Source organism: Aquarana catesbeiana, linkage group LG06 (assembly GCF_042186555.1).
Source record: "Aquarana catesbeiana isolate 2022-GZ linkage group LG06, ASM4218655v1, whole genome shotgun sequence".
NCBI classification, from domain to species: domain Eukaryota; kingdom Metazoa; phylum Chordata; class Amphibia; order Anura; family Ranidae; genus Aquarana; species Aquarana catesbeiana.
This window is the reverse complement of record NC_133329.1, coordinates 197623251-197635802: the sequence shown is the minus strand read 5'-3', so window position 1 is coordinate 197635802 and position 12552 is coordinate 197623251. Positions and strand designations below refer to the sequence as shown.

At 46.9% G+C, this 12552-nt stretch overlaps 1 protein-coding gene across 10 annotated transcripts in view; it reads left to right on the top strand.

Moving 5' to 3' along the window:
- The window catches only part of VPS35L (VPS35 endosomal protein sorting factor like), a 1435757-nt gene extending 1424884 nt beyond the window's left edge, over positions 1 to 10873 (top strand). For all 10 annotated transcript variants that reach the window (XM_073591197.1, XM_073591205.1, XM_073591203.1 and 7 more), the window contains one exon: positions 10560 to 10873. In XM_073591197.1, the coding sequence (XP_073447298.1) occupies positions 10560 to 10658 (99 nt within the window). In that variant the 3' untranslated portion in view covers positions 10659 to 10873. The remainder of the gene's footprint in view (positions 1 to 10559) is intronic.
- The last annotated feature ends 1679 nt before the right edge of the window (positions 10874 to 12552 follow it).

The window sequence follows — 12552 nt, the reverse complement described above, 5'->3', positions numbered from 1 at the left end:
AATATATACCCCTAAGCCACTTCTCCAAGAACTCCTCGGGATGGGGACCCTCACACCGCTCCGGTAGGCCTACCACCCTCACGTTGTTCCTACGGGACCTATTTTCGATTTCCTCCATTTTAGCTTTATATAGACCCATCTGCATTTTTAATGACTTGAGATCTTGCTTCAGTGGGGTTAAATCGTCCTCAACCTGGCTTACTCTCTCCTCCAGTTCAGTTGTTCTAGTAATAGTCCTTTGCAGTTCTTGGCTTACCCTAATTATCTCTTCCTTTAGTCCCGTCAGCTGGTCGCTCAGGTCGCTTAAGGAGGCCTTACAGGAATTGACAGCGCATAGAACGTCTTTCAGCGTGGGTTCAGCTTCTGCTGGTGCGTTTTGCGCAGCAGCATTGCTGGTTGTTAATCCCGCGGGGTCGCCTGCAGAGCCTTTACTAGTCGCCGTTTTTATTGTGTGCGTTGCCGCTGGCCCTTTTCCTAGGCTCTTCCTGTCCCCTGAGCCCCCCGCTTGCGATCTGTCCTGCTGCTGCTGAGTGTTTTTAGATGGTGATGAGGTGGAGGGGTGAGCGAATTTTTCCAGTTTGGCCGCTGCTGCGACTGCTGCCTGGTTCACCTTTTCTTTTGAAGTACGGGTCATTTGGGAGCCAGTGTTATCCTGTTGTTGCAGTTCCTCTCCCTTTTTCCTAGTCATGGCTTATTATATAAGCCGGGGGGTGTATAAAAGAGTTTAGCCGCTTGTGGGGTTAGTACTTTCCCCCCCCTCTCTTCTCTCTTCCCTTACTCCTCTTCTCTTCACTTAGTGCTGTCTCAGACCCAGTAGTGTCCTTCTAATTTGCAACTGCCACTAGGATACTTGTACAGGCTGATATAGCAGGTGTTTGGACACTGTTAGAATTATATAGTGTAGCGAAAGGTTAGCATCTATCTAATTAATACAGCCCTCCACCAACCATCAAGAAATATCTTTTCCCAAGTAGCCACAGATCGCTGTGTGATAGTGTAGCAGGCTGCTTAAGCCAGCCTGAGCTCAAGACAGGTCGTAGGATAGCAATGTATCGGGCTGCCTGGGCCCACCTGTGCCTCCGCCCCCCCTTCGTCCGTGACAATAGACTGATCCTTGGGGAGAGGGGAGAGACAGTCCGCTTCTGATACAGCCACTGATATAGCCACAAAAGTTGGTACCTTAACGCTGCCGGTTACCTGGGCAGCACAGGGACGCTCCTAATAGTGGCTCCTTTCACTGATAACACACGCCGTCCCCGCCGCCTCCCTCCGCTAGTGCCGAAGCCGTCGCCCAGGCAACCGCTCCAAGCAGATAGCCCGAGCTCCTCCTCTCCACTCCGAGGGCTCTAATATACGGCTTCTCCCGAGCGGCTGAGTTGGTGTTCCAGCGTCGCGCTCTACGGGACAGGCAGGGACAGGGGAGCCGAGCAGCTGGGCAGACGCCAAATTCTGTGGGGGGAGAGAGCTCAAACAGCCGGGTCAGGACGCTGGAATAATTTCCGATGAGCACGGAGGCATCGGGCTGGGGGAAGTTCGCTCGCCCCTCCTCTCACTCCCGCATCCAGTCACGCCCCAAGGGCGGCCAATTCTGACACCCTTCTAGCCGACGTTATAGCCACCAAAAAAACTATTTCCTGGCTAATAGGACAAACGGAATATGCCCAATAGGTTCAAACGGTTGACCCTGTAAGGCTGACAGCACCAAATTTAGGTCCCAGGGACATAAAGGTGGTTTAACCGGCGACCTCAGGTATGTTACTCCCTTGACAAAGGTTCGTACCAAAGAATGGGATGCAATTGGTCTTTGGAAAGAAACCGATAAGGCCGAAATCTGTCCTTTAATTGTTCCTAAAGCCAGCTTCAAGTTTACTCCTGCTTGAAGAAAAGCAAGAATTCTTCCAGTCGTATACCTACGAGGGTTCCATTTCCTTTCCTCACACCAAGAAATGTATGACTTCCAGACTCTATAATAGATAGCTCTAGAAACTGACTTTCTAGCGTTTATCAGAGTAGACAAGACTGAACCCGTAATACCACGGTCTTTCAATACTCTGGTCTCAATAGCCATGCCATCAAATTCAGCAACCGTAAAGAAGGATGGAATATGTGTCCTTGAGACAACAGGTCTGGACGGCATGGAAGGGCCAATGGGTCCCCCACTGCCAAATTCACAATCTCCGAGTACCAGGATCTCCGGGGCCACGCTGGGGCCACTAGGATCACTGGCTTCCGTTCCTCCTGTATTCTGCGTAGTAAGTGCGGCAGAATTTGAATCAGAGGGAAGGCATATATCAGAGAATACTGATCCCAATGAACTACTAATGCGTCTATCCCGACAGCAAGCGGTTCCTTGGTCCTGGATACAAACCTGTCCAGCTTGGCATTGAATCTGGATGCCAGCAGATCCACATCTGGGGTCCCCCAGTGTTGACAGATCTGTAGAAAAACATCGGGATGCAGGGACCATTCCCCTGGCAACAATTTCTGGCCACTTAGGAAGTCTGCCAATTGTCCACCCCCGGTATAAACACTGCCGAAAGAAACGGCACATGCCTTTCTGCCCAAGTCAATATGTAATTTACTCCTCTTTGGGCTGCCCGACTCCTGGTACCTCCCTCGTGGTTGATATATGCCACTACCGTGGAGTTGTCGGACTGGACTCGGACAGGGAGACCCCGTAACCTGGACATCCAGAAGCGCAGAGCCAGACGAGCTGCCCGAATCTCCAATAGATTGATGGGCAAGGTCCTTTCTGCCTTTTACCATATTCCCTGGACAGATGCCTCCTCCAGGACTGCTCCCCAGCTGAGATGACTGGCTCCTGTAGTTACTACTCTCCAGGCTGCTGGTGGAAAAGATTTTCCTTTTCTCAAATTGCTGGTTTTTAACCACCAAGAGAGGCTCCATTGTACCTGTGGGGATAGAACCATAGGATGATCTAAGGTTTCGAGCAGATCTGTCCCAGGCTTCCAGAATACTGTTCTGGAACACCCTGGAACTGTGCATATGGAATTGCGTTGAAGGATGACACCATCTTGCCCAGCAACCTCATGCACAGCCGAATAGAAGGCCTTGGTTCTATTTTCACCCTCTGGACGAGTTCCACTATGGAAACGACCTTCAAGGGGGGTAAAAACACCCTTTCTTGGGCGGTATCCAAGACCAGACCCAGATATACCAAGGCCTGGGTTGGACAAAGGGCTGACTTGTCCACATTTAGAATCCAACCTAGGCGTTGTAAAACCCGCACTGTTGTTGACACGTTTTGGATCAGGATGGGGCAAGAGCAATCCCTCAGGAGAAGATCGTCCAGGTATCCAACCACGGAGATCTTCTGGGACCTTAGGGATGCCAACACCGGGGCCAGAATCTTTGTGAAGACTCTGGGGGCCATGGCGAGACCGAATGGCAGTGCCATAAATTTAAAATGACGGCCCTCTACCGCGAAACACAGAAACCTTTGATGTGGACCGAAGATAGGTACATGAAGGTATGCGTCCTTGATATCTATGGACTCTAAATAATCTCCTTTTCTCAGAGATTTTATTATTGAACAAACCGACTCCATACAGAAGGACGTTTACAAAGAGGTTGAGAGCATTGAGGTCCAAAATGGGCCTTACTTCCCCATTTGGTTTCGGCACGATAAAAAGGTTTGAGTAAAACCCCTTGTATCTTTCTTCGTGCGGAACTTCGACAATTACCCCCTGCTTCAGCAGATGCTGCAAGGCTAGGAATAGGCATTTCTTTTTCTCTGGATCCGACGGGACCCTTGAGTACAGAAAATGGTCTGGAGGAATTTCCTGAAACTCTATTCTGTAACCCTGTGTTATAGTGGAAATGACCCATCTGTCTTGGACCAGATCTTCCCATGCATCCAAAAACAGCCGAAGCCTGCCCCCCACCCGTGAGAGCGGGGGCGTCCCTTCACAAGGTTGACTTGAAGTTGGACTTGGCTGGCTTTTGGTCCCAGGGCTTCCTCTGACCCTGAGATTTTTTTAAACCAGACAGCAGAGGTCGTCAATACCGCTTGGGGGAAGAAGCACTAGGTCCTGGAGCATTGGGAATTTTCTAAGAGGGTTGCTTACCTCTCCTTTTAGTAGGGAGAAGGGAACTCTTTCCTCCAGAGATCTTTTGGATATATTTATCCAGATCCTCACCAAACAAGCATTCTCCATGGAATGGAAAAGCTGCAAGTAGCCTTCTGCATGGCGTCTCAGCAGACCAATTCTTTAGCCACAAAACCCTACGCATATGTACGGACAGTAATGCAAAACGAGACATCTGCTGGATTGAGTCTTTCAATGCGTCCACTGCAAAACATAACGCATGAGGAAGCTCCGACAATTCCTCGGGAGGTTCCTCCTGACAAGGCAGGTTTTTTATTAACCTTTTAAAACGGTCTTTTAGGGATTGGCAAATCCCAATAGCTGCAACTGCTGGCTGAACTGCTGCACCAGCCACCGCAAAGGAGGCTTTTAATAAGGACTCTAGCTTTTTATCGTCTGGATCCTTAAATACCTGGGCATTATCCACTGGGCAGGTTAAACTCTTATTTACCCCATCTTTTCCTGAACTTTTCCTCCATAGGATATAAGATAGAAAACCTTTTTGGAGGTAAGTATTTCCTGTCAGGATGATCCCAGTCTGCAAAGGGAACGCTTGGGAACTTTGCTGAGGTCGCAAGGATCCCAAAGTAGAACAGGAGAGTCCAGATTCCTGAACCGGGGGTAACTTAAACCTAACTCGTACCATCTCAGTCAGAGATTGTATAAACAATTTCTGGGAATGGGAGGCTGAAATTGGCTCCTCTGAACCTTAGCTGAATCCTCAGCTGAGGATTCTTCAGCCTCTCCTTCCTCCCAGTCTTTTATGGCCACCTCCTCCAAATCCTCTGCCCACTCTGGTTCCAGATCACCTGGACCCATCTGGCTATAAGAGTCCTGGTGCTCTAGTGATTCTCCACTTGGCCCGGGCTCAGGGGAGGGAGATCTATTACGCTTCTTCCCTCCCTGTGTTACAGAAGCAGTCATGCCAGCTATTTTGCCTTCAAGGCCTGCTAATGCAGATGCCAAATCATCCTTTGTAACATAAGCCGAGGCAGGAATATTGGTATTGGCCGCTATGCCTGACAAATGCAATGGCTCAGCCAGGCCAGATGCCGCAGGTCTTTCAGGGGAGACTGAGGCTGCATCAGCATGGGGCTGGTCTCCTGTTTTTCAATTAAGGTACTCTTATCCCTGTGCTTGCCCTGCTCCCTGTATCTCGTTTTCTGGAAGACATTGCTTACATACGAGGAAAAAGTACTCCCCACAAGCTGTAACCACTTACTATTGCAACTGTGTCCAAAAACCTCCAGACTCACGTGCCCAAGTATCGCCCTGTGTTGTCCCAGCACACGCCAGGAGCTCCAGCTCCTTATAAAGCCTAACCTGGCAGTGGACTGAGCACATGCACGTGACCAGCGGCATGCACGGCGCACCTGCCGTGCCCAGACGCACGCGGCGCATCCGTGATGCGCACAGCAGCGGTGCACACCAATGGTGCGCACACCAGGAGTGCACAATGGCGGCGCACACGTGGCACATGCGCACACCCGCGCACGCCTGCCATAAGTGCGCACCATACCCGGCCATCTGTAATTTCCAACTTGGCTGGTTTTTGGAACACAAGCAAAGGTTTTTCAATGGAACAGAGGGAATGTATATATAAAAAATTCCCAAAGGGAGTACTCACCGTCCCAAGCAGCAGGGCCTGTTTTACCAGGTCCAATCTTCCCCCATCACGGCGGGTAGCGCCTCTAAGGACCTTCAAGGACCGGGTCCCCCATTCTTTGGGGCCACACCCTTGGACCTGTAAGGCACCCATCTGGTTTACCTTGGGCAAGTTTATGACCAGGAATACCAACTTAACAAGGGTCCAGCGCCATATAGGACACATTACAAGCAAAACCTCACTCTTGAACCGAGGCTCGGGTACCATCCACTTTAGCTTTCTTATGCCATCCGAATGGATCCGATTATAACATCCTCACTGGGACATTATTTGAAAAATTTTGAAGAGCTTCAACAGCCATGACCATCACCTTCAAGACACTGGCGAAAAAACAGGTATTCCCTGTATAGGAGGGGTTATACTATTAGTTATACTAATAGTTATACTATTGGTTGCCAGTGTCCAATCACCTAAAGGTAGCGCATAACCCAATTAGTCATCATTATGGTGCTCTGTGTCCCGTGATGTACGATAAAGAAATACAAATATCATCTTTTAATACCATCAATTAACAGGCAGCTGTTAAATCCACAAACTGGAAGCTTAATGATTCCCTTATCGCTGAAGAAGTAGACGTAAAGGAAATTGGGGGTAGCCCCTCTCTACTTCAAGGAGAATGCCTCTTCAGAGACTTCTCCTGGAGTTCTTTGGGAGGCCCATAAGGTTCATATACGTGGCAAATTTATTGAACTGGGTTCCAGGAAGAAGGAGAGAACACACCTGCAAGCACAAATCATTAAAGATATTAATAATCTAGAGAAAAATCACAAACTCTCCAACTCACCCTTAATCTTACACTCTGTCACACAGAAGAGAGAAGAATTAAAAGCTCTCTTTCATGAGGAGCAGACCTGTCAGACTTTTACTTACCAGACTGATGAGTCTGCTTGGGCAGAGGGTAGACTCCTTTACTTATCCGACTCACGGCCCCTGGTAGAGCAGACAGGAGGCACGAGAGTGCGGAATGGTATGAGAGCCTGCTGAAGAGATCCAGGTACAGGATGAGAGATGATCTTCAGACAACAGGTCAGTAGTCCGTAACACTGGTAACAGGTGCTGAGCAGGAGCAAGACAGGCAGATCGGGACACAAGCAGGGTTCGGCAACAGACTGGCAGCAAGGTACAATAGGAGTAGGCAGAAGCGGAGTCAAACAGGCCAAGGTCAGGTACAGGCAGCAAACAGGAGAATCCAAGGGCAATCCGGGTCGTCAGGAGATCAGGTAAACAGGAAGACAAGACAGGAAACAGGAACTATGGCACAGGAAGCTGATGATCAGGCAGCACTGAACAGAGTGCCTGACAAACTTAAATAGGCCGGCTTGCTCACAGGCACGCCCCCAGGTGGCCAATCCCATGACCAGCAAGGTGAGCTCTCTGACAAGACCTCTCAACTTCTCATAGTATCCCAACAATATTACGAGTGGGGGAATAAACCCAGCCGTCTTTTAGCTCGTTCTATACAACACAAAAAAATCAGCTTCTTATATAGCTAAAATTAAAGCACCCCCAGATAAAATGTTATCCAAAACGAATGAAATTGCGAAAGAATTTCGTTCTTTCTACCAACAAATTTATCAGGTTAGCAAAGCCACCTCAGACGGGGTAGCTAGAGAGGCTTTGATAAAAGACTACCTCACACAGGCTAAACTGCCGAAACTACCCTCTGCTACATTGGAGGCACTGGAGGGAGAGCTCACCACTGCGGAGTTCAGAGCGGCACTTAAATCCATGGCTAATGGTAAAGCACCAGGCATGGATGGCTTAACAATAGCTTATTATCGTGCCTTTGCTGATATATTAATTCCATATCTAACATCATATGCAGGCTCTGTTTGCGCAGGTGGGGGCCTCTGTCCGGAAACTCTCCATGACGATATCACTATACTCCCCAAACCAGGGAAGGATGCGAGCCTCTGTGGCAGTTATTGCCCCATTTCTTTATTGAACCTGGATGCTAAATTATACGCTAAAGTACTTGCGATGAGACTTATGCCCCTGATCCCCCAGTGGATTTCCAGGGACCAAACGGGTTTTATCCCAGGTAGGGAGGCTCGGGATGATTCCCTCAGAACGTTCTCCTTGATTTCCCACGTGAGCAGATGCTCCCAGCCCACCCTCCTCTTATCTACAGATGCTGAGAAAGCGTTTGATGGTGGACTGGGAGTACCTGTTGTCAACATTGCAGCATCTCGGCTTGGGCTCGACCATGCTGAGGAGAATTTCGGCATTATACCAGTCACCCTCGGCTCAACTAAGAGTTAATGGTACAATGAGTGAATCCTTCCACCTCCACAATGGAACCCGTCAGGGCTGCCCTTTATCACCTATCCTTTTTTGCCCTCAGATTAGAACCCTTCCTAGCGAAGGTGCGTAACGACCCTAACATACATGGGATCAAACTGGGAAATTGGGAGCACAAATACACAACTTATGCGGATGACATTCTTTTTTACGTTCAACAACCCTTTATTACCCTCCCCAATCTTATGTCAGCCTTTACTAAATTTGGAATTATCTCCAATTTTAAAATTAATTTGTCCAAATTGGAAATCTTGAACATGACAGAACATCAGTTGAAACCTTCTTTCCCTTTTAGCTGGCAACTCCATGCACTGAAATGTCTAGGTATATATCTCACCCCTAATCCAGCTTCCCTATTTCGTAGAAATTATATTCCGTTGTTGAAATTAAATCGGACACAAATGGCGCATTCATGGCTAGGAAGAATCAGCATTGTTAAAATGAACATATTGCCCAGGCTGCTCTTCTTGTATCAAATGATCCCTTATAAAATTCCCCTGGGGTTCTTTAGAATAGTACAGTCAATTATATGTAGGTATGTGTGGAATCGTAAACAACCCCGAATTGCCTATAATTAGCTAACCAAACCAAAAAGTAGAGGCGGCTTAGCGCTCCCAGACTTTAAACGCTACTTTCTTGCCATTGCACTAAACAGGATATCTGACTGGAAATACCACAAAAACTCCAAACTCTGGGTACAGCTAGAAATTGACTTGTGTGGTGTCGACCCATATCCTCTGATCTGGATTCCTAACAATTTTCATAAATTGGCATCAACTACTTCTCCGCTTACTAAATCAACCTTAGCAATATGGGACTCGCTATGTAAAACGCAAAAATGGCCCTACAACTCTCCACTTATGCAATTAACAGGGCACGATTATTTCACACCTGGGAACATGGACCCTGAATTCAGTAAATGGATCTCAGAGACGCCAGTTCTGTTACATCAAGTAGCTACAGAGGCAGGTATCTTACCGATGTCCACTCTTATCCCAACGACACCAGTGTCATTTATGAATCAGTGGAAGTACCACCAACTCTCGCAGTTTGTCAAAGCTCTTCCAAAGCCACTGAGGTCTGAAATGAACCTCAATCCAGTTGAGGATCTGCTTGCTGGGGATCAACCACCGGATAAACCTATATCATGTTTTTACCAAGCTTTACTGTCTTTACCGCCTACAACCCAACACTCGTTCTTAACAAAGTGGGAAAAGGAATTCCAAAGCCTACTATCGGGCGTTCAACGCTCCACAATACACCAATTATCCCATATCTCCTCCATATCCTCAAAGGCAGCAGAAGTACAAGATGCTAACTCGATGGCACTACACTCCGGTAGTGCTCCATAAAACTTTCCCATCCATTATGGATTTGTGCTGGAGGGGTTGTGGGAATCGGGGCTACTGTATTATACTGGATTAAAGAAATACGAGGTAGCGAGATCCCTAATGACCCTTGGGTGGTAATGTTTCATTGTACGAATGAGCCAGTCTATAACTCCTCACCTACTAAATGCGGATAAGGCACTTATCCCACAATTCTGGAAACAGGCTATACCCACGTTACGCCAATGGATTGGGGAAGTGGATCGTATATACCACATGGAAAAAAGTACACTCATATTGAGAAATAAATCTGACTTGGCAAACAAGACACGGTCCTGCTGGTTCGCTTTTAAGTTTTCAAAAGCTTATGCAGAACTGATGTCTCGTTAGGATTAATGGAGAAAAACATGAATAATTGCAAATAATTTTGAATATCTACCGTAGAGGCTGGATAACCCCTCCCTCCCCTCCCCCTCATCCCTCCCCTCCCCCTCATCCCTCCCCTCCTCCTCATCCCTCTATATCTCGCTCTCTCTTTTACCTATTCTCTCTCATTTCTTGTAGTATTTTGTTTTTTGATGGAAACTGTTATTTGGCAAATGAGTATATTAAAGTTTGGAAATACATATCCCCCAGGTGTACAATCTACATGGTCAAATATCCCTATATTTAAGTCAGAGTTGTCATGTAACCCTGCAGTAAAGACCGGCTACTGGTTAAACAGTTGTTTAAATATCGGTCAGCTATTCTTAACAGTATACTTCTGGAAAGCAAATAAGATGTGATGCCAATGTACAGGATATGCGGGGATGTGATACCCCTTTTAGTTTGAATATACATTTCCCTTTCTTGCTATTGTAAAATGCTTTACATTTGATAATGAATACAAATTTATTAAACAAAAAAAAAAGAACATCTTGTCCTGGTTGACAACCACACCCTCCATTTCTCAGGTGGGTATCATAGGGAAAGGAAGTGTGGAAAATCTATCCAGTGAAGCCACAGGCAGAAATATAAACCTAACCAAAATTTTAACTCTTCAATCTCTCTGAAACTAAAGTGTTGGCTATAGTTAGTCTTAAAGCCTTACAGTAAACTGGTATTTAAATGTATTGCTTTATATAATCACTGTATGCCTGAATTTATTTTTCATAGATTAAAACTTTGGAATACATCAACAGAAGAAGCAAAAAATCAGAGTCAAGCCATCTGAGTGAACTAGCAATCAGGCTGCCTCTCCAGTCTAGAACCTAATGAAAAGTTATGCAAACTTACTAACAAGCAGTAACAAACAGTGCTTGCAATGTATTATGCAGCAACCTACTGGACCATACATGGAACAAAAGTTGGCCTAATCGACAGATCCTAAAATTTCTATCTAGTAGTTCTCACATTTACATTTATAATTCTAAAACGTGTTTGCATTCATTAAATGACTTACCTCTTATATAAAAGTGTTTGAAATCCTATTTTCAGTTGTGTGGGTTTTTTTTTACTTCCAGTATATTAAACAGCAATGTTGCAATTTAACTGCTGTAGCCCTCTTTGGGGGTGTGCGTGTGTGTGTGTGTGTAGGGGGATTATGAGATATGGCTCTCAACAAACAAGATGGCCCTCCCCAAACCTGTAGGTAATAAAGAGAGCCAGAACCTTTGCTAAGTGGAAGAGTGGTATGATAATAAAGTCAGAAGTGCCCCTGCTCAGGACTGGGCCTCTGAACAGAGGGGATTCCCTTACTGGGAAATTAACCAGAAATCTATTCAGAATAATTGGGAGCAAAGAAACTACTGCAACCAGCATATAACATTAACCTTAAGTATATATAGATGCACACCATTATGGAAACAATATGAGCTTTATATAATGAAAGATTAGTAATGCATCCACTGTACCAACAGGCAATATCAGCAAGGGGCCAACATGAGTCCTGGTGGAAATGTGCACATATACCTAGATATATATATATAGTTATTAAAGAGGAAGTAAACTCTGATGGGTTTTACTTCCTCTTTTTCCCCCTGCAAAGTAAAAGCATAATGGGCTAGTATGCATCGCATACTAGCCCATTAGTTGGCACTTGGCTGCAAACGAAGCCCGCGTTGTCCCAGCTGGTGGCTGGATTCATCTTTACCCCTCTTCCTTCCGGGGCCGGGGACTCCGGTTCTGTGACTGGCCGGAGTCACGTGACATCACTCCCGCCCATGCGTGCGTAAGCCATTGGTCATGGCACTTGCTAGTGAAGAAACGGCACAGAGTGGTGTAACTAGGTTTACAACCACTTTAATAAAGATATCTCCAGATAAATGTTGCAGCAAAAATCAGTAGCAGGAGCCCCTGCAGGTGATCGTGATGTGGCCTCTGTCTTGGTGTCAGAGACCTAAAGACAAGATCGGCGGTGATGGGGAGAGCCTCCAGCCATTGTCCAACCAGCCTGAAACATAGCTTCTCGCCAGCAGAAACTGTGGCGTGACACTGGAACTCGGAGTCAGCTTATCTATGGTGTCCCTAACAGCTCCTAATCTTTCATGGAACCGTACTTTCTAACTACCAAGTGGCCATCGAATGCCTAACCCAGCTCTAACTTATGCTGGTTATTGAGCACTGAGCTAAAACTAGCTATAGAATCCCAGACCAGAAGGGACAGGGTTAAAGCAGTGTTCCACCCAAAAATGGAACTTCCGCTTTAAGTGTTGGTGACCCCCTGACATGCCACATTTGGCATGTCATTTTTTTGGGGGGGAGCGAGTAACCTGTTTTTAGAGGCACCCAGCTCCCACTTCCTCCCTGGCGTCACGGTGCCGGAAAGGAAGATCACCTCTCCCCACTCCACCCTCCCTGCAATCTTCTAGGACACGTCACAGGTCCCAGAAGACTGCCCGGCCAGTCACAGCACGTGGCTCGCTCATGCACAGTGGGCACCCGGCTGTGAAGCCACAGCCTGGTGCCCATAGAATGCCAGCACCGCGGAGAGGAGGGGGAGAGGAGTGGGGCTTCATGTGCACACATCACTGGACCGTGGGACAGGTAAGTGTCTGACTATTAAAAGTTAGCAGCTACACTTTTTGTAGCTGCTGACTTTTAAATGGGTGGAACTCTGCTTTACCTAAAACAGGAGCTGAATATAAACGCTATTGCTATAAACAAGTTC